The sequence below is a fragment of a genome, unplaced genomic scaffold (assembly GCF_019419815.1).
Source record: "Pyrus x bretschneideri cultivar Hongxiangsu unplaced genomic scaffold, Pyrus_bretschneideri_v1 Contig28, whole genome shotgun sequence".
NCBI classification, from domain to species: Eukaryota; Viridiplantae; Streptophyta; class Magnoliopsida; order Rosales; family Rosaceae; genus Pyrus; species Pyrus x bretschneideri.
In genome coordinates, this window is record NW_025999590.1 from 1,445,865 (window position 1) to 1,467,139 (window position 21,275).

General features: G+C 35.5%; 3 protein-coding genes across 3 annotated transcripts; 2 read left to right on the plus strand and 1 right to left on the minus strand.

Moving 5' to 3' along the window:
• The first annotated feature begins 5,860 nt into the window (after nucleotides 1–5,860).
• On the plus strand, nucleotides 5,861–7,074 carry LOC103952232 (glutaredoxin-C6). Its single transcript, XM_048588273.1, has one exon. It carries the CDS (start codon nucleotides 5,992–5,994, stop codon nucleotides 6,427–6,429), a length of 438 nt encoding a protein of 145 aa, XP_048444230.1. The 5' UTR covers nucleotides 5,861–5,991; the 3' UTR covers nucleotides 6,430–7,074.
• Nucleotides 7,075–10,256: 3,182 nt separating this feature from the next.
• On the minus strand, nucleotides 10,257–13,316 carry LOC125467923 (probable ADP,ATP carrier protein At5g56450). The gene is made up of 2 exons (XM_048588549.1): nucleotides 12,702–13,316; nucleotides 10,257–11,155 (listed from the first exon to the last, which is right to left on the minus strand). The coding sequence occupies exons 1-2, from the start codon at nucleotides 13,029–13,031 to the stop codon at nucleotides 10,523–10,525; spliced, it is 963 nt and encodes a 320-aa protein (XP_048444506.1). The 5' UTR covers nucleotides 13,032–13,316; the 3' UTR covers nucleotides 10,257–10,522.
• A 4,451-nt stretch (nucleotides 13,317–17,767) lies between these two features.
• On the plus strand, nucleotides 17,768–21,048 carry LOC103952150 (protein indeterminate-domain 7-like). The gene is made up of 4 exons (XM_009363697.3): nucleotides 17,768–18,041; nucleotides 18,175–18,672; nucleotides 18,953–19,349; nucleotides 19,832–21,048. Exons 2-4 carry the CDS (start codon nucleotides 18,483–18,485, stop codon nucleotides 20,829–20,831), a joined length of 1,587 nt encoding a protein of 528 aa, XP_009361972.2. The 5' UTR covers nucleotides 17,768–18,041; nucleotides 18,175–18,482; the 3' UTR covers nucleotides 20,832–21,048.
• Nucleotides 21,049–21,275: the final 227 nt, after the last annotated feature.

The window sequence follows — 21,275 nt, forward strand, 5'->3', positions numbered from 1 at the left end:
AATCTCAATTTCGCTATGCTAATTAAGAATCCAGAGTAGCAAAAATGGGTTCGTGTTCCGCTTCAAAAGGAATTAGGTCTTTACCCAGGTGGAAAACCCCTCTTCTGGCTGCCTTGCAGTCAGATGGTTGAAGATTTAGTACTTTTGAGAGGACGAATCCAAAAGAAATAATCCAAACAATGACCCAAAACATTACATGTACATCACGTGCACATTAGGACTAAATTAACAAGGCTCAATGGTGCTAGCATCAATGGCGGAGTTAGAAATTTTTCACTAGGTTAGCTAGCTTAAAGATTTAAATCTTTATAAACAAATAAACTTGATATTATATTTTTTACAGTATTAGTTAGCTTAAGAAAATTTTCACAAGATGAGCCAAGAACTTTCATTATTCAAACAAATTCAAACTTGTACATGTACAAGAAGTGATGAGAAAAAAGATGTGAGAAAAATAGATGGTTTGTAAACTGTATTATATAATTAAACCGAGAGAATTCGAATTAGTGACTAAATATATGGTGGGCTACATTCGAAAATCAATAAAAATTACATGTAAAATTTTATTTTCTACCGAAAGCTACCTGGGCTACAGCCCAGTGTAGCCCTTAACGTGGCTCCGCCGGTGGCTGGCATATGAAACTTGCAGTTTCAACATTCAAGTTCCCACCTTTGCTTTCTTTAATAATAAACTAATTAATTGATTAATTAGTGGTAAGCATGATCAAATTAAGCAATTGTGTTTTGGATGGTAAACAAAGATGGAAGAGTAAAGTAAAAGACTCAGGCTGATAAGAGACGACGTATGCACACACACACACACATATATGCATGCATGAATGAACGAATGAATTATATGCCGCTAATAGTGATTAATAGCATCATTAACAATATGAAACAAACCAACCAGTACGCATTTAATTGGTTAAGAAGACGAGCTTTTCTACTCCTTTTGAAGGAGCCCACCGATGGTGTCAACTTGTCGACACTCAACACTTCCATCTCCATCTGAGAGAGAGAGAGAGAGAGAGAGAGAGAGAGAGAGAGAGATGCGTGCGTCGTCATGGCTTTTCTAATACCACACCACCAAGGTAATGAAGGTGGCGATCACATTTTGTTGTCCACTATTAGTATATTCTACACGATTTCTAGGTCCCCAACAATGCTTTACTTTGTTTGTCCATCTTTTCCTACTAACTACTTTGGACTCTTAAATAATACGATAAGTAGATATAACAACCCATCAATTGTTAATGCGAGTGAATTTCATAACATATTATTAACAGTTGACAACTCCATGCTTGTGTGTGCAAGTGAATCTCACAACATATCAATAGTTGATAACCACATGAATCATATGCATGGATGTCCAAAACTATGACTATAGAACAGTCTGTAGGGAAAAAGAAAAATGCTTTCAGTTGTTTAAACAGGTGTTTAGCGATACGTTAATTCGAAACCATTTGCCTATTTAATTATTTTAATGAAATTTCAATGTTTTTCAGATAACAAAGTATTTGTCAATTTTTTTTAACTCAATTAGATACTTTAAATATTTCCAGTTTGATTAATATTTTGCATGAATGATCTACGAAGTGCAACTCGATGTTATATATATACACAACTAGTTTTTTTTATTTTTTTTTATTTTTTATTTTTTTGCTCTGTAAAAATAAGAATTATGCATGCCATGAATTGACTAATTGTTAAAGAGAAAAACTGATACGCAAGGAAGCTTTGCCCTTTGCTCTTTGCTTTTTGCCTTAGGTCATCAGCCTCTGCTATACGTATCAGTTTTTGCTGGTTCTGTTACCATCAATTTGTACCGAAAACTTTACTTTTTCTTGGACATTTTGGAGACCAATCGAACCATCTGTCTCTCTGGAAAATGGATTTAAGATTTGGTTCATTATTGACATTTAATTTTTCAGATCGATCCCTCTGATCTGATGAACATGTCTGAATTGCTGATGGTGAGGATGACGACTTCAACTTATGTATTGGAGATGGGAGGGATCGAGTTCAAAGCTGATGTGCTCGTATTTCATCTGCTAACCCTGTGACAAGTCTAGTTGTTTGACATCTCTATTCGATTATCCTGAAAGAATAGTGTCATGCACACATTAATTTTTACTTCTCACACACTTTTCTCGATTTTTTAGTCATCAGATTGAATGAATTTATGAAGATCCATGACATGAAATTAACAAAGATGTGTAAAAAATAAAAATATGTATGTGAATAACACTATCTATTCTAAAAAGCAATAAACGACCTGTCCACTAGCTACATTACGTAGCTTCAATTCCCATTGCACTGCAAAATATTATTGCTTCTTTGTGATTTGTGAAATCCTCAGTAGTTTCAATTCAAACGAGCAAGCAATGAACCGTGAAATTTTAGTAAACAAGACGAGTAAAATATTAGTAGAAGATGAGAGATTCTACCATGAAACTGTTGTTATTTTCTCCATCTCGCTTATCACATTTCTAGCTACATAGTAGACCTAACGTTGTTAATTGTAAAACAATTTCATCATCTCACTCATGCCGTGACTGAAAAGATATATCCCTGACTACACAGTGCACTGAAATTTTAACCTAGAGGAGACATATATTGAGGCCAATGGGAGCATGCGTGCCTTATTAATTTGATACCCAATATATATATATATATGTGTGTGTGTGTGTGTGTATGCGCTTCATTTTCATACTAAATAAAGTTAGGTTTACACACTTTCCCTACAAAGTAATACATAAGATCTTCTATGTCACGATCAAAAGAAATATTTTCATATATACGGGACTCATGGATTGCTGACACAGGAGCATCTCATTGTATGAGTCCCACTGTCAATGCTTACTAAGGCAGGTCCTTATGAAGGAGATGAAATGGTAAAAATTTACAAGTCAAACACATTGGTTTTGCTTCTGCTGCATTGAGAAGCAATTCTGACGCTTTGTTTCTGAAAATCAATTTGCACATTCTTTCTTAATTAATTAGATTTTGAATGATAATATATAAACCACCAAACCTATCAAACCGTTAGATGATGGTTGTACTGGAAACATATAAGTATTGTAGTTATTTATGTAATTTTGATGTTAATATAGCATCATTTATATAATTAATTACAAGAAATCCGTTGTTTTCTGTAAAGAAAACCTTACGACGGATGAAAACAGAAATAGAATTTCATGTTGTACCTTGTCTCTTAAAGTGATTTGATGTTCACCAAATTGAGATGAAGTCCGTTTCACAAACCTGCAAGTTTACAATGCGTTTAATTATATTTAATCTATAGCTAATCACTTTAATATTCTATTTTTGTCACAAATCATGCCATAAAAGTCGAATCTTCTTGCTGTAACTTGCGTTTAGGGTTTAAGAAAAGAGAGAGACAAAGAGAGTGGGGCCCATTCCAACTTGTGATGCAATCCCTCAGCTCATCTCGAAACCATATGGCAGACACCATTGTTACCACCACCATCAACGGTGTACCTTTCACAACTCCAAGATCTCACAATTCATTGATGGGTGGGTCCCCCATTCCACAACATACGTTACGTCAGCGCTAGCGTCGGACAAACACGTGGATCCCCACTATTCGCCAGGGTCTTGCAGGACCATAATAGCGTGGGCCCTGGCCATCAATCTCAACAAAGCCCACAATCTCCGTGCCTGAAGGAAAGTAAAAGACGACGCCACGTGTCTGCACGGGAATGTCATGATGATGAGAGATTTTCCAGTATGACTGGAACACAGGAAGGTACACCACATGTCACTTGATAGGATATGTGTGCTAAAAAGTTAGTAACTTAAAAAATAAAATTTTCCACCACACCAATTAAAACAAGTGATGTATCACTTGTGTTCCTGTTACAACTAAAAATTTCTCCAAGATGATGAGAAATTTTTCATTGTGATCGGAACATGGGTGATACACCATTTATTTTTATATAAGTGGTGAGAAATTTTATTTTTTAAGCTATTAATTTTTTAACACACATATCCCACCATTCGTATAGTGACACGTGGTGTACCACTACCACTTTCAATCACATTGAAAAATCTCTTCATGATGACGAGAAATTTTTCACCGTGACTGAAATACGGAGGGTACATCACGTGTTTTTATATAAATGGTGAAAATTTTTATTTTTTAAATTATTAACTTTTTAACATATATCTCATTATTTTTATAGTGATACATAATGTACCATTCTATGTACCAGTCATACTGAAACTTTTCTCTATCACGAGGAAAGTATGGTCTGGCTCCGATGATTCTGTCATTGGGTATTGGGTCCCGCTCCATCACCCTCTCGTGCAAATTAGTCCACGTCAGATGATCCGGCCTTTATGGTAAATTAATAAAAATAATTTGAAAATTTTACGTTTTAATAAAAATAACATAATAAAGAGTAAAGTAAATGATGTTATAATTGATTTTTTAATATAAAAATATGAATTTTTGTTAAAATAAATAATACTAAAAAATTTTCATTAAAATTCACTTATTTTTCCTAGGATGGGGGCCTGGCAGGAAGGGGAGGGGCTTTGGCTTTATGTTACGTCAAGGTTCAATCTTTACCGTTCCACGTCGAAGTCCATGTGACGTCACCATCATTTACTACGACGACCATCTGATCACTCCCCCCATGTGACCGGCAAATATCCAGTATTTCCGACCCACCGTATTTCGTATTAAACGATTCCCACGCGCTTGCTTACCTCGTGCACGAAAGCCTCCCAATTATTCATAAATTTTCACTCGAGCATTATTGGTTTATGTTCAAGCTATGTCTCAATTGTATCTCTTTCAAGCCGAACTCAAGAAGAGATTTTTCATCGTGATTGGAATACGAATTGTAAATCATGTATTTTTATATAAATGATGAAAAATTTTAATATTTGAGTTATCAACTTTTTAACATATATATCTCATCACCTGTATAGTGATATGTAATGTACCATTTTGTATTATGGTCACACTAAAAAATCTCTCAAACTCAACGATAATTCTTCAACATAGGTCGGTACGGATTTCCATTTGTATTCTTCAAATTAGAGGTCATAAATAGCAACAATTCCTCCTATTAAAGCTCTGGGCCTCTCCCACAATTGGAGATTACAGTTTGCTATCCATCCAATAAGGTTGTTTCGTATCTCTTGGCAATCAATAAAAGAAAACAAATATATGAATATCATGATCAATCGTGGCAAGTATAACAAAACAATGTCAAAATGCTTCGTCACTTAGGTACTATACTTAGAAGTAGTCTTGAAGAATGAACCTGACAAACATTCTTCAATGACTTAATTCATTAGATGACGGAGTTTATAAGCTACGATTTCAGTTGATACTTAATACTTTCAACAATAAAACGTTACATTTATTCTTTGGATTATGAGCATGCACATACTATGAGCAAATGCCAAGTAATAAATTAGGTTATGATGATAAGATTTTTGTTCGATTGTGACATTATAACCTAAAGTTTCTTCTTTAGAAAACCAATTCTTAAACTATGAAGGGAAAAATTAAGACTTAACAAATGACAGATTATATTCATACACCTCAAATTACTTCTTTCATACCATTTTAATTTTTTTTTAATATTTTTTATACACCACTAACATTTTATAGGAAAAATATTAAAAAATTAAAAAAATATAAGAGAAATAATTTAAGATGTGTGAATATAATATTCCTTAACAAATTAGTAGCATATATGAGCGCGTGGGAGTGAAAATGTTCACAACCTCCGACCCCAAAAAAACTAATGTAAACACAGTACATTGTGACATAAGCAAGCACACCTCCTCCCCCTTCTCTCCTTTTTATATTTATACGCACCTCCCCCAACCCCATTCTCTCTCACACCCACCACTTATTTTCTCTTTGCCCCCGTCGACGTCATTTCCCCACCACCTCTCTCCGTTTCTCCCTCAATTCACCACCACGCAACTCCTCTGGCTTTCCCGGCGATGCAAGGCCTACGGCGTTGCTCCAACGACGCCGTCCACCTCGGCCTCTTACCCGCCCCGACCTCGCCGTCCCCACCCGCTCCCACAAACAAGTCTTCCTCAACTCTCTCCATCGACGTCGCCGAGTCCGCCGAGACCCGCATCCGCCGCCTCATCTCCGAGCACCCCGTCATCATATTCAGCAAAAGCTCCTGCTACATGTGTCACGTCATGAAGAAGCTCCTCGCCACCGTTGGCGTCCACCCCACCGTCATCGAATTGGACAATCACGAGATCGCTGCTCTCCCCTACGACGACCAACAACAACAATCTTGTAATACTCCGCCCGCCGTTTTCATCGGCGGCACTTGTGTCGGCGGCCTCGAGTCCCTCGTCGCCCTCCACCTCAGCGGCCACCTCGTCCCTAAACTCGTCCAAGTCGGTGCCCTCTGCGTATGACTCTTCCCATTACATAAAAAAAAATTTAAAATCTCCATCTCTATCAATCTCTATATTATTATTATTATTATTATCATCAATATTTTTCCTCAACTAGGAACAATAGGGATATTGTTTCCAAGATTTGTAGTAAAATGGACAACGAGATGACGTTGTAGCGGTATTTAATTTTAAATACCGTGACATAACCATCCGTCGTCGGAAGGAAGTCCATGCAGTTGCGCTTTCAGTGTCGTACACGGGGAGGTGTTTGCTGAATCAAGTACATCGATCGCTTCTGATCCACGTCCAACGACTTCGATCTAGATTCTCAAAACAGCCTCTCTCTCTCTCTCTCTCTGTCACTCTCTCTCTCCCCTCAGTGTACGGGTCCCTCGGTGTGTGGTCTTTGATGATAAATTAGCAATTATTGGAGCATCGGGACCGTCCGATGTGTGGACTTCCTGCTAGGTATGTAGCTCTCTTTATCTCTCTAGCTCTCTGAAGTCTGGGTTTCTGGCAATGGAACGTGATTGTATATTTCTGTCGTTTTTATTATTAAAGATTGTAAATTTGTCGTTTTTTTACTTTAGATAAAAAAAAAAGTTTGATTAATTGTTGTTAATTTTTGGGTATAAATGGTTAAACGATGAGTGTATTATATTATTTGTGGGTCCTCACTTGCAATTATTGAGCAATCAAGGCCGTTAAATTTAGTATATTCTTTTGTTCCCAAGTGAAAAAGTTTGTTCTAGACGACTGGTCGTAGAAGTAGTAGTTGTTTTGGGGCATCAATGTCATGATCTTAGTTAGCCAAAAAAATTTATACTACTTGTTGAGTGTGACGATATATATGCTCTAATGACAGATTTTTCCTAATGGACACACGACATAATACATTAAGTGTAATAATATAATTAGTTAAAAATTAAAAAAAAAAAAAATTTAACTAATTGTATTATGACATTTACTGTACCGAATCATATTTTCAGCACACTGAAAAAAATTTTTGTCCCAACAATTAGTATTTTAAAATTATAATTTTACAAAAGCTTGTGTGCTTTTTTCCAAGTAATAGGATGGTTACGGAAAATTCACCTAAATTATGACAAAGAGATTCGAACTCAAGTAAAATGATGGTTACATAAGGTAGAACATTGTTCTAGCTAAAGACTAAACTCACATATACTTACGGAAGTTAATGTTAATTTTGACAGAATACGTAAAAGAAGTAGCTCTTTAACCGGAAAAAAAAAATTAACATCAAAATGCATGTCAATGAATTGGTTAAGAATATCTAACCTTTAATTGATATTATAGTTTAATTTTTTTTCTCTCAGTATATCGTTTGTATCAAAAAAAAAAAAAAAAAAAAAAACAAAAAAGACAGGTAGATTCACCTGAAATCGAAGGCAAGGACAAATGAGAATTTGTCACCATGCATGAGACAGGGTTCAATTTGGTGGTGTCTTATGGCGTGGCTGCTTCTTCAACCACTCGACAACCCATTTCATCATCATTGCACATCGTGACTAGTACCTATTTACTTCAATCACCATTTTTAACATTATGGTGCCAACCCAATTTCTTGGAAGCATTATAAGAGATTAAGATGAGCAAACTCGTCGATCTAGCAGCTACATCTGTAATTTGATACAATAAAAATACGCTATGTTAGCAAAATTGTTAGTTTGTGTTTTGCTGAATTAGCACACGATGAGATAAAATTATAATGCGTATTCTCAGAGTATTTTCTTTTCAATTAGAATTATCTAAAGCGAAACGAAAAGGATCATAAAAATGCATACGATTTGGACAAAATGAGATTTTATCTCTCCTTACGAGGTAAAGAGAAAGACTTTTACACTACAAAAATATTACTGTGATAATATTTCAAATCAACCATACACTTGTCATGTTAAAACGAAGACAGCACATGATCAATTTATGTACTACTCCATTAGCCATTATTAACATTTTGATGATGCACCAACACTTGCTTTTAATCATTAAAAAACACATCAACACGAGAAAATGTTATCAAAAAGTGCGTGTGATTAACAATGTTGGCTTCAAATCTTCTAATCTTCTACACCGAAAACTTTTGTGCCAAAAATGTATCAACTTCTAATGTTATGACATGTGGATACTTACGCAACAACCACTCAACACCAAAATACTTATGCAGCATAATTGAATCCAATTTAATGATGAGTTTATGGTTGCCAATTAAGGAAAGAATTATGATATGTTGAATGGTGATAATTAAGGGTTAAAAACACAACTCCAAGTCACATCAACCCATGTGGGACCCAAATTTTCCTTTGTCTTTGGAAAAAACAAGCTGGTTAGTGACTGTGATGAGAGCAAAACCATTAGCTACCATACAAACCACAATTGCCACAGTCCAAGAGTGCGTGTCCGCCTTTAATCCGTCTTTTAATCTTTTGATATTACGTGGCAGACATGCAGTGCGTTTGATTGACTCCATTGGCATGATGGACCCCCACCTAGAATCTTACGATAAATTTTTAATATGCTTGGAACACAAGTAATACATTACGTGTCATTATATAAAAAGAACGAAGTTTTATGTTTTAAGTTGTTGATTTTTAACACGGGAGCATTTTCATCATCATCGTAAACTTTTGTGTATATTTATCATAAACCTAATCATCTGACACATTTTTTCACTTAACCTTGTTTTTTTTTAAATTAAAAAATTAACATTTAATGTGAAAACTAATTACAGTTAAATTAATATTTAATAAGTATTAATAGAGTATTGGGCAACCCATACATGATGGTTCCTTAATGGTGGAAAGAGATCACTCTAGATCTCTTCCTCCAAATGCGACGAATCAAGTGATCTAGATTTTTGAAATTTGATTCAACAATAAAAAATTATTATAACTTTTAAAAGTTCTTACTAACTTCTCTGTTTTTAACCATTAGATCAAATTTTTAAGGATCTGGATCACTTGATCCGTGGACTTTGAAGAAAAAGATTTACGGAAGATCTCTTTCCGTTAATAGTAGGGTTTTAGGTTACACTTTGCCCAGTTTAAAGTGGCAAAAGTCATTTTAGTGCAACACCTTAGTTTTATAATTCATTTCTCTTTGATGTCATTCTTGCTTGGGCTCCATTTCTTCTGTTTCTTTATTATACTAAAAAAAATTTCATTACGTCTTTTATTAATATAATTGACGATAATTTGTTACAAACTTTAAGCATCTCCAGCCAAGAGTTATAAGCCAGATTTAGCCTTACAATTAACAAAATAAAAAGAAATTGGCCTAAAAAAATTAGGCTAAGTTTGCCATATATTACCATACAAATAGTGGGATATGTGTGTTAAAAAGTTAATAACTTTAAAAATACAATTTTCCAATACTTATATAAAAGTAAAGGTGCAATAAAATAGGGAACTGTTATTAGTACTCCAAAAATCTCATTCTACATTCCTCATAAGTGTAATTTTCTTTATAATTATAGAAAGTTTGAAGTGCAAAATGTGATTTTTGAAGTGCGAATAACAATTTTATAAAATAATATCAAAAGAAACAGAAAATCTGTTTTGAGAGGCCCACTGCGGCTTCACACTGTAGTCACAGGTGAAGCCTCCCCTAGATTGTTTAGTGAGTGGTGACGCCAACATCAGGGCACTACAGCAAGTAGAGCATATGATGATTGTTTTTATGTACAAAAACAACCCAACCTTATCCCATTGAGTGAAGTTAACTGTATGAATCTTAAACCACCGATGCGATCAGTTTTACGCCAATCTTCTGTACTTAGCTCAATTGTCTTTATGTGATTAGCAATAAAAATGTAAGAAGGCAGCACATAGAAAAGTTGATACTATCAAGCCATTGAATTTAGTTTTTGCCAACATTCACTGCCTGTTACAAAAAAATCAGTGAATAAATTGCCGGAGCCTCAAAAAGCTTTAGGTGGCAAAGATGAATGTCATCGCTGCGTGTTACTAAATTACAATGTCGAACCCATCTGCACTTTACAAAATATTTCCTGCTGTAATTCCCATTTTTCTGTCGTTCTAGTCCTAAATCTCTAATCTTTTGTTAAGATAAAGCGACAGGGAATGATTTCGTGCTATAATCCACCCCAATTCATGAACTTCTTGACTTCGTCGTACAAAACCAAGATGGCAGCAGCGCCGGCACTCCTAAACACGTTTGAAACTGCACCGCGATAAAATGAAACCACTCCTTCTCTCCTATATATCTTCCTCCAGCAGTCGAATGTGTTATCGTACATCCGCTGTTCCAATCCAGACTGCATCATCATCCGCCTCCGAACTGTATCAAATGGATACGACAACAACCCAGCAGAGGTTGTGACTGCCTGAGCCACTACCCAACGCTGCCACAATGGCAAATCACGTTTAGAATCTTCTGATAAAATTTCCTTCATTGTATCAAAACCTCCAAAGTATAGTCCCCGGTGAATGACCATTCCCTGTAAAGAAGCTGGAAGCCCTCTGTAAACTCCTTTAATCCCGTCCTTTTGGCGAATGGTAGACAAGAAATGGTATATGCCTCGAAATTGACGGACTTCGGTTCTTCCAACGTCAGCAGCCAGGCGGGTATGTGCAATATCAAGTGGGTATATTATTATCAATGTTGTACAGCCAGCAGCAGCTCCAGCAATGAAATTGGCAGATGGACCAGCCAAAAAATGACCATCTTGAGAGTGTCCACTTCTTAACAGGTTCCTATAAAGATCCTGTTAAAGAAATTAATTTATAAGGATAATGCAATAAATGATATGATTATGAAATCTTCATCTACCATTAATAACTATTCCATCAATCTTCATCTACCATTAAGAACTATTCCATCAACCGCCATAGCAAAAAACAACTAAATCGGCAGACCTCAACTGCGCTGTGTTAAAATCAAAATGGGATTAGGAGCTTTATTCATCAATTTAGAATTAAACAAACTCATTTAAATGAAAATTTGAATTAGTTTGAACACGTAGGTACTGACTGACTAATCCAAAGATAACCACATCTTCTGTATCAACTGATGCTACTTACATACCATCTGATTAGGGCTAATGCTTATCTATGTAACTCTCCTAATCAGTTTATTTCTGCTCTATGCCACTGGGGACGCAAGAAATCCAGACAGATGGGTTTAGTGTTGTTGAACTTCTAAACTTCATGATCCCCTATGGTTACATTTCAAACATATTTTTTCTTTTCTAATTTCCCTTTTCAGGCTAAACAAGAAAAGGTACCCTCCCACCCAAGATCACAGCACTTACGGTGACGGAAGTTGAGATCACTCCCTTAGGAAAGTTTGCTTGAATTCTTTACTGCATGAAAGAGAATCCCACATTTTTAGGCTTTCTACTGTAAGTCTTGGTTATTGTTCACAACGCTTTCCAGACACTTACAAGAACTTACTGTTTAGTCAATGACATGATAAACTTTGAACATTTCTAGAAGGGAAACTTTCCTCTTGCAATACAACAAAACCATCTTCCCTTGGAGCATCCATGCTTAGTGAACCAAATCCCTCGTCGACACTATGCTTATTCTGTACCACATATCTCCACTTCTCCAGATATTATCACGTAAAAACAATTGAAAACCACGGGTGATCATTGGACCATACAAAACGTCCCTTAGTAATGGTGGAATGCAGATTGGCTACAAATTTGTAACAGTCAATGAATCCAGTTCTCCCCTTTTCTCTCTCCACTAAAAAGTTCTACCTAACAGCTAGCAACCGAGTACGCAAAGGACGTACAGCAAGAAGTTGAATTCTTTGAGAAAAAAACGTACATTTGAATCCTGCGCTTCCTAACAAGCTCAATCACTCAACTAATGAGCTTCCTAAATAAGATCTTGTTTCCTATAACTGCAAAGAAGGCCTCTTCAAGTTCATACCACATCAAAACAGGCTGCATTGCCGGCCATCATGACATATCAACGAATTTTCTGGAGTCCATCGTAACATACTATTGAATGGAGCAAGTCAAGCAAACATAATCTTGCATACAGAACTTTAAAAAGCTCAAATAAGAACACTATTTCATCTTTACTTTTCTTTTCGGTTTTTCGTATTACATCTGTGTTAGAATCTAATCAATCCAATGGTAAATCAATCCCATCTTTTGCACCAAACAATTCCCCACCAATTCAGAGAAAAATCCAACCTTTTAAGAGAACAATTGAACAGGACCAAAACCCAGAACACACAATCATCCAAATCTTGAAAACAAAGAAGCAGAAGAATCCAAGAACTCAAAGAACATTTACCTTGAGGGAAAAATTGAGAGCCACGGAAGGGTAGTAGCGAAGGACGCTGCTGCCATTGCCTCTCCAAAGAGACAGGATGCCTTCTTCCCTGACCGTCCCGGCGATGCAATCGACCATGCCCTTGAACTTCGTCCGTCCACTGCCGAGAATGGCCAGGTTGCTCTCCTGGGTCTGCAACAAAAGCTTGGCCCTCTCAATTGGGGCCACAATCGTGTGCACCACGCCGCCCATCACCGCCCCAGCCATCAGATCGCGGTGGAAGTTTGTCAGCCAATCCGGCGGCTGTGATTTCGACGCTTTCGCCTCTGGGTCGTCGTCATCTTTGCTCATTCTCTACGGGGAAACCCCTCTTCTCTCTCTCTATCTCTGCGGAAAATGGAAGAAGCTGAAAATGGTGGGAGATTGAGTGGGCCGATTACCCATTTAATACATATTAATTAACGAAATTAAATTAAACCCAAATCCCAATTTCCCCCAAAGATCAAAGCTTTATTGTTGATTAAACTGATTAATCAGATAATTAATTAATTATTGTTTCTTTGTTCCTGCTTCGTTTAGATGCAGGAGAAAACGGAATACGCGCTTTACCTTCCGAAGAATCGAAGAGGGCTTTTGGAGGGAGGATAAAGGCGCCTCAGGATGGATGGATAAGTGTGAGTTTTGTCTTGCCACGTATGCTCGAGAAAGTCCCAATGTCCAAAGCTCAGTCAGAGCTGCAAATTTTTGAACGTAAGAAGAACTATTACTAAATGGGAGAGACTAAATTTGAATTCAAGAGCGAGCCTTACACGAGACAAAGATATTATTATAAATTCTGTCTTGAATAAAAGAGGAGTACAAATTTATGTGATTTTAAAGTTTGATAGGGTATTTGGTTCAATATCTTAATGAATAGAGTATTAAGTTTTATCAGTACGTTCGGATTCGAAATAATAGTCTTTTCAAAGTTATTGTAATTTGAAACTCTCTCCTGTTGAAACAAAAAACGAACTTTGATATGTATTTCCAATTAAGAACAAGAATAGTCAAAAGGTGTAAGAGGTGGTGAATGATTTGAACGAATGTCATTTGCGTGGAAGAAAATGCAAGTAGGCGGATTAATTTTTCAAATACGAATATTTTTTAGCGTGGAATAACAATGAATGACATATTGTGAATACATTCATGTTATAACCTATGTATTTATTTATTTATTAGTATTATATTGTAAGTTTATAAAATAGGTTAAATTATAGTGAAAGTCTCTGATCTATACTACGAGTTTAGTTTTCGTTCTTGGATTATACTAATAGTTTCTCTCATCCTCGAATTATGTCATTCGTTACATTAGTAAACTTTTTCGTTAGCTATCAACTTTTCCGTTAAATTGAAGACAAAGTAGAAATTCATCAAAAAATAAGATTTATTTTTATATTTATTTTTATTTTTATTTTTAAGATAAAGACTTGGCTCCTAAAGGAACGGGGAGGAACTCCTCCATAAAATACCTCGTGACTTATTTACAGAAATTCGTGCATATGACCAATGCTCCTTAAAGATTGACTAAGTGATCTTAATTTTAATTTATTTTCTGCAGAGATGATGTTTACATATAATTTATAACATAAACAGTTATGATCAACACAAAATTCTGCTACGGAGTATTTTGAGAAGGAATTCCTCCTTTACCTTAAGAAACTAAGCTCTTCTCTTTTTATAATAAATTAGATTTTTTTTAATGAAAAAACCACTATACCCTTAAACTTGATGGAATGACCATTTATGCAATGCAGTGTTAAATTAGAGAACGAGAGAAACTAATATGAAAGTTCATAAACTAAATGAGATAAAGTTCAAGAACCTTGTATTTTTTTTTTATCCACCCTAACCGGGTGACTTGTTTTCAAATATTTGTTTTATAAGCTATTACACTTGAATTAATAACACTGAGGTTTTTTTTTTTAAAATGTGAAGTAGTAACACTGCGACCAATAACTGATACTCAAATTTTCCTTGCAATCACACAATTCAACAGTACAAGCCTAAATCCAACACAAAGACAATATTAGCCCAAGCATAACCTAAACCATGACCAAAAAAAAAGCCCATTTAAATTCATTACATTCTTTGACTTTTTACATGGATGTAAAAATGAAAGGTTCATCAAGACAAAACAAGAGCAGTCGGAATTGTCTTTTGCACCAAGTTGTGGCTGAGATCCAACCCAACCCAACCTATATGATTATGGTTTAAATCCCAATTTTCCCCCATTTTCCATCGGAAAAACAGTAAAATCCGAGGCACGTTTTTTGTCTGAACTGCAACCGGCAGGAGGAAGAAGATTATATCTAGTGAATCTTGCACTAGTACCCATTTTATTGGGCTACCAAAAAGTGAACAGTGAAGTTGCATATGACAAATGAAAGCAAACAAAAATAGCGTCTTAGTTTGGTCTACAAATCCAAATTTGGATGTTCCCTCATGAGATGAAATGAAGCAAGAATGATCAGAATAAGTTGTACGCAATGATCCTAGAACTTCTAATACTGTAAATTATAGAGCATAGTAATAACATATGTGTTATTCATGTTTGTGAAACTAACAAAGTATGAACAATTGGAATCAATCAACATCTGTGCGCAATGATATCCCTTGTAAACTGAAAATTTGATATTACCCCTTGAAACTATATTTTCCTCTATTAAAACCCATCTCTTTTTGTTTTCTTGAATAAAGCCCATTGACTAGCCTTCAACTAAACAAATTCTTTAATTAAGTTTGACTTTTCAAATTGTGTATTTTTCGAATGCCTAAACTACCCATATTAATACTTGGATGAGATTTTTGGATCAGTTACTTGTTATATCCATTTAATTAATTTTATATATTTTACAAAATAATTCATGCCATTCATTGTATATTCAATGTATTAACTTTCAAATTGTTATAACGTGCCAATTGAAAACTAATAATACTAATTTCATAATTTTGTGCATTACATATATAAGTTAATTTACCTACCAACACAACAATAAACCTAAAACAGCTTCGGCTAATATTCCAATCCCTAATACACAAAACAAAAGCTATATGTTCTGCACAATTCTTACCTACAAAATAGTCTAATTTACCTATTACATCAAACCAAAATTTAAAGGGTCTAGTTTACTTTCAAAATGATCTAATTTACCTACATGATTTATGTGCATTAGATTAAAAGTTTCTTTAATTGCCTACAAGCACAAACCCACAACATTCGAACATTATCTAATATCACTAATTTTTTTTTTTTTTTTGGAATAGGTAAATTAATTTAAATGTAGGTAAATTAGTATAATATTAATAAGTAGGTAAATTAATTTAAATGTAGGTAAATTAGTATAATATTTTATAAGTAGGTAAATTAATTTAAATGTAGGTAAATTAGTATAATATTTGTATGTAGGTAATTACATGATTCAAAATGCAGGTTTATTAGTATAATATTTTGTAAGTAGGTAAATTAATTTGTATGTAGGTAATTACATAATTCAAACAATATTATTTTTTCTGTACAAGATTGTCTTTCTCTTTTAAATTTGGTAAATTAATTTATATATGGTGCTAATATTTATGATACAAGAAAGGTAAAATATCCATATGGATTTAATTGCTCATCATAATTAGGATGAGTAATAACATTTATTGACCAAATTAGGATTCTATGGCATATGTTGTAATTGTATTGTAATAGTTGGTCATATATTTGTCTACATGGTAGGCTATTTGAAATTTGGATTTTATCTGAATGTTTAAATTTAGATGGGTTTTTATTTGGAAAATAGGAGTTTTAAGGGTCTATATCCAAAGAACCCATATTGTAAATTGTAGAACATAATATAATACTAATGTTTGTAGTATATTTCACCAATTCCAAAACTACCGAGCATCTGTCAAATTTATACTTTTGAAGGGTTCATGCTAAGACACCTCTGCCGAAACACATGAATTTCTCTCCAACCATAAGACCAATCATAATGTGACATGTGTCAACATCAAAATAAAACTCCCACATCCACCGTGGATGAGAACAAAGTACTCTAAATTATTAATGACCAACATCAATCCATATTTATGCGCTCAGTAATCCTTGACTGAAATCAGTCCATGTTGTGCTCAGTAATCCTTTTCCTATCACCCGTAATATTGTAGACTGTAGAACCTAATACTAACGTAGGAGTCGTCTGACTAGCTAACTGCATGTATATTACTGAGATAGCTTCTCACACACACACAAAATAAACTATTAAACGATGGTGGGTTGTGTTTTACAAGCACTTGGGACCGCCCAACATATATCTTAATCTGTTGCCCTATTCATTTTGCAGGCCAAGAAAATGTCAGAATAAAACAAGCTAGCTATAAGCTATGAATAATGTTTTAATATTGGAGTTTGATTACAAAAATAATAATAGTATGAGAATGAGGACTGTTTTCCCATAAAAGCATGTCTCTGCTGGATTAATGAATATCCAATCATGCTTATATATTTAAATGACGGGGCTGCGGATGCACAGATCAAAGTTAAAAAGGTTTTTGCATTATTTTTCCTTTCTCTTTTACTCATGATGTTAAAAGGGAATAATCAACTTCTTATCATATTCTATCCTCTCTCTCTCTCTCTCTCTCTCTCTCTCTCTCTCTCGATCTATATATATCTAGTGTGCTGTGTGAAATCTTGCTGTATTTTCACCTGGTTGCTTTATTTCTACTTTTTATGACAAGGGAAAGGTGGGGTGATTTGAATAAAAAGGAAACTTAAAAAGCTTATACAATAAAATTAAATTTGTAACGGTGATACTATTTAGACACACAAGACTGACAAATTAGCTAGCTAGTTGGCAGCTTGACACATTTTCTAATATACAGATGAACCTTACATATAATGACCACATATATAATATATTAAAGAAATTGTTATCAAGCATGTCAATTTTGTATGTTGAAATATTGAATATGAAAAGATGAATAAAATTATTTAACAAGTAATTTGAGGGACTGGGAAGAGAACAAAGGAAAAGACAGAAAGTGCACGTCAGAACAAGCCTGTTGGTTGGGCTGTGGTGGTGGATGGGTGTAGAGCTCCAAAGGGAATCCGTTCTCATCCATATCTCGCTTTCTCTCTCTCTCTCTCTATTTTTCTCTTTCTCTCTCTCTCATGCAAGACATACACATGTCTTATAATTAGTCTTTCTGTTTATGACACAAAGTTACCTGGTTTAAATTATATGAAGGTTTTTCCTTGAATTTTTCTTGGTGTTTGTCTGCAACTCCACTCACCAGCAAGTGGCTCTTGCAGACATAAATTTAATCAAGAGAAAGGTTGGTGCTACTCTATGCTAGCTAGCTACTTGAAAAGTTCATGATTCTTATTTTTCTTTAGACTTAATTATATATAGCTCCTTTTTTTTCTTGTTAATTCTCTCTTTTCATTACTGGTTGAATTTTCTTGAAGGGTTTGATGGTAGAGAGAAGATAAATCATGAGGAAGAATAGCTAGAGGAGAAAGGAATTGATGGGATTTGTGTGAAGCTGAATTCATCTGTTCATATTCTTTTTTACATATAATTATTTTCTGAATTAGGGTTTGCAGTCAGATCTAAATCCTGTCACGTACAGATATGAAAGTTTAGATCTGTTGCTCAATTAATCTTTCATGAAACTGTCTACAAATAATTGGTGTCATCCTATCCTATAAATACAAAAGTATAGCAAGTCCTGTAATTTATAGTAAAGGGTGTTTTAATCATCAATAAAGGTTTGATGGTGGATGAGAATATGTCAAATTTGACTTGTGCTTCTGGTGATTTAAGTGCTTCTAACTCAAGCATCAGAAATGAGTCATCATCTGCTGGCACAGTCTACCCTCAGCATTCCTCATCCTCAACACAAATTCAGCAGCAACAAGCACCGCCACCGCCAAAGAAGAAGAGAAATCTCCCAGGCAACCCAGGTCTCACCAAATCAAAATTAATTTGTAATTAACCAACTTTGATACAGAGAAATGACTTCTGCACATCTACTTTCTCCTTCTGCATATTCTGTTTATTCTCCGTTGATTTATTTAAGGCTTTTATTCAATTCCAAATTCATATATAAACATGAGTGTACATGAGGATTAAAGGGTCCGGCAAAATCACATCCTTTTATTTATATACATCTCATGCATGTTAATTTAACTGTTTTTTTTTTTAGTTTTGGTTTTATATATTAAAAATTGAAATTTTGAGCAGACCCGGATGCTGAAGTAATAGCCTTGTCTCCAAAATCACTGATGGCAACGAATAGATTCGTGTGTGAGATCTGCAACAAAGGGTTTCAAAGAGAGCAAAACCTTCAGCTTCACAGAAGAGGGCACAATCTGCCATGGAAGCTAAAGCAAAGGACGGGGAAGGAGGTGAGGAAGAAAGTGTATCTGTGCCCGGAACCGACATGCGTCCACCATGACCCGTCGAGGGCTCTTGGGGACTTGACAGGGATCAAGAAGCACTTCTCTAGAAAGCACGGTGAGAAGAAGTGGAAGTGTGAGAAATGCTCAAAGCGTTATGCGGTTCAGTCAGATTGGAAAGCGCACTCCAAAGTCTGTGGCACAAGGGAGTATCGATGTGATTGTGGAACCCTTTTCTCTAGGTAAGAGCATTATAGGTAACTAATTATGAAAATAGCACTAACAGAGAAAGATTATCACTAAATTAGTTTTTAAGAAGCAACAACTTATAATTAATTTCTATAGAACTAATATCTATACGAGAGTGATTAACTAGTTTTCAAGAGTATCAAATACTGCAAATTAATAGCGGGTATCAAGGGATAACCTTGATAATACAACCTTTGTGAAATGAGAGGGAGAGAATCAAGCTAATTAGCTTTTGAGTTGTGATGGGTAACATATATAAAGTGCTTAGTGTATGAACCTTTAATGTGTTACACACATACACACATCTGCTATTCTCTTTTGTCCTAAAAAACAAAAAGAACGAAAATACGAAAAAGTCCATACGTGAGAAAGAGAGGACAACACTGTTTAAGTTACTTTTCGATGGTTGTTTTTTGCTTGCTCTTTTTGTTTTCTTGTGATTTGTTTTTTGATGATGGGGTAACTCTGCACGCAGGAGGGACAGTTTTATCACACACAGAGCCTTTTGCGATGCTTTAGCACAAGAGAACAATACAAGCACTGCAGCTGCCAGATCAGCAATGCCAGCCTCAATCAACCCTCTTCTCTCCTCACTCCCCCAAATCCATAGCCATGGCCTCCAAGCTCTATCAGCTGTCAAGAGAGAACAAGATCAGCATCAGCACCAGCAGCACCAGCACCCGCAGCACCTTCCACCGTGGCTTTCTTGCTTGCCGGAAGGTGGCGAAGCCGCCAGCCTCCCTACTATGAACCTCTCTGCCTCGCCATTATTCTCCACCTCTTCATTCCAGCAATATTATTCTTTTGGCCAAAACCCTAACCCTAGCAGCTCTTCAACTACCCTACTCCCCGATAACTTCCAAGTTCAACAAACCCCCGCTCCCCCTCACATGTCAGCCACCGCCTTGCTTCAGAAGGCATCAGAAATGGGAGCCACCATCAGCAAACCCTCCCCTTCCCCATATTTTCTCAAACCACCCACCCACCAATCCCTCCAAGCTCACATGTCCAACGAAACTTCGCGTGACCAAGCAATTCTATTGGATGATGGGTTTGGAAACAATGAGAATAAATCTTCACTCCTGCATGATATGATGATGATGAGTGGCTCTCAGGGTTTTCATCATGATCGTCATCAAGTCTCATCGTCATCGTTCGGAGATCACCCTCAGCAGCAGCAGGCTTTCAATGGAATTATGGTCGACGGTAATTTCGTCGAGATTAATAATAATAATCCTCCACAGAATTATAATAAACCAAGAAGTACTGACAACAACAACGAGGGTTTGACAAGAGATTTCCTGGGACTTAGAGCGCCATTTTCATCAGCAGCATCACATGGCGGCCATGGAGATTTTTTCAGTATTAATATGGCAGGGCTGGATCATCACCATGTGAGTACTTCTTCTTCTCCAGCTACTTATAACAACAATTGCCCGCAGAATGATCAGAACCAAACATCGTGGCAAGGTTAGTTTGGTCATTTTAAGCATGCAGTCATTACTCTTCCTTCTCTGTAGAGAGAGAGAAAGAGCCCAGTTACAAACTTACCCTGTCTGAGGAATTCTTGAATCTTCTGGTAATAGGCTGTTTGAATGGTGCTCCAAGCTTGCACTATTCGTTCTTTTTTTCCTTGCTTAATTATTTTAAACATTTGGTTCTTTTTATAATAATTTTCTGCTTACTCTGCAATCAGTGTGGTTGCAAGCCACCGACAATGATATATCCCAACTTCGAGCAAATAATATTAAAATCAAACAATTGGTTGTAGTGTGACGTGGTGCTCTGTAATGGATGCATAAAAGTATTTTTTGATTAGATGATGTGAATAAGTTGTTTGGAAGTACTTTTAAAAACACATATACTTATGTTTGCAGAGAAAATTAAAAACGCCTGTGAGTTAAAAAAAAAAAAAAAAA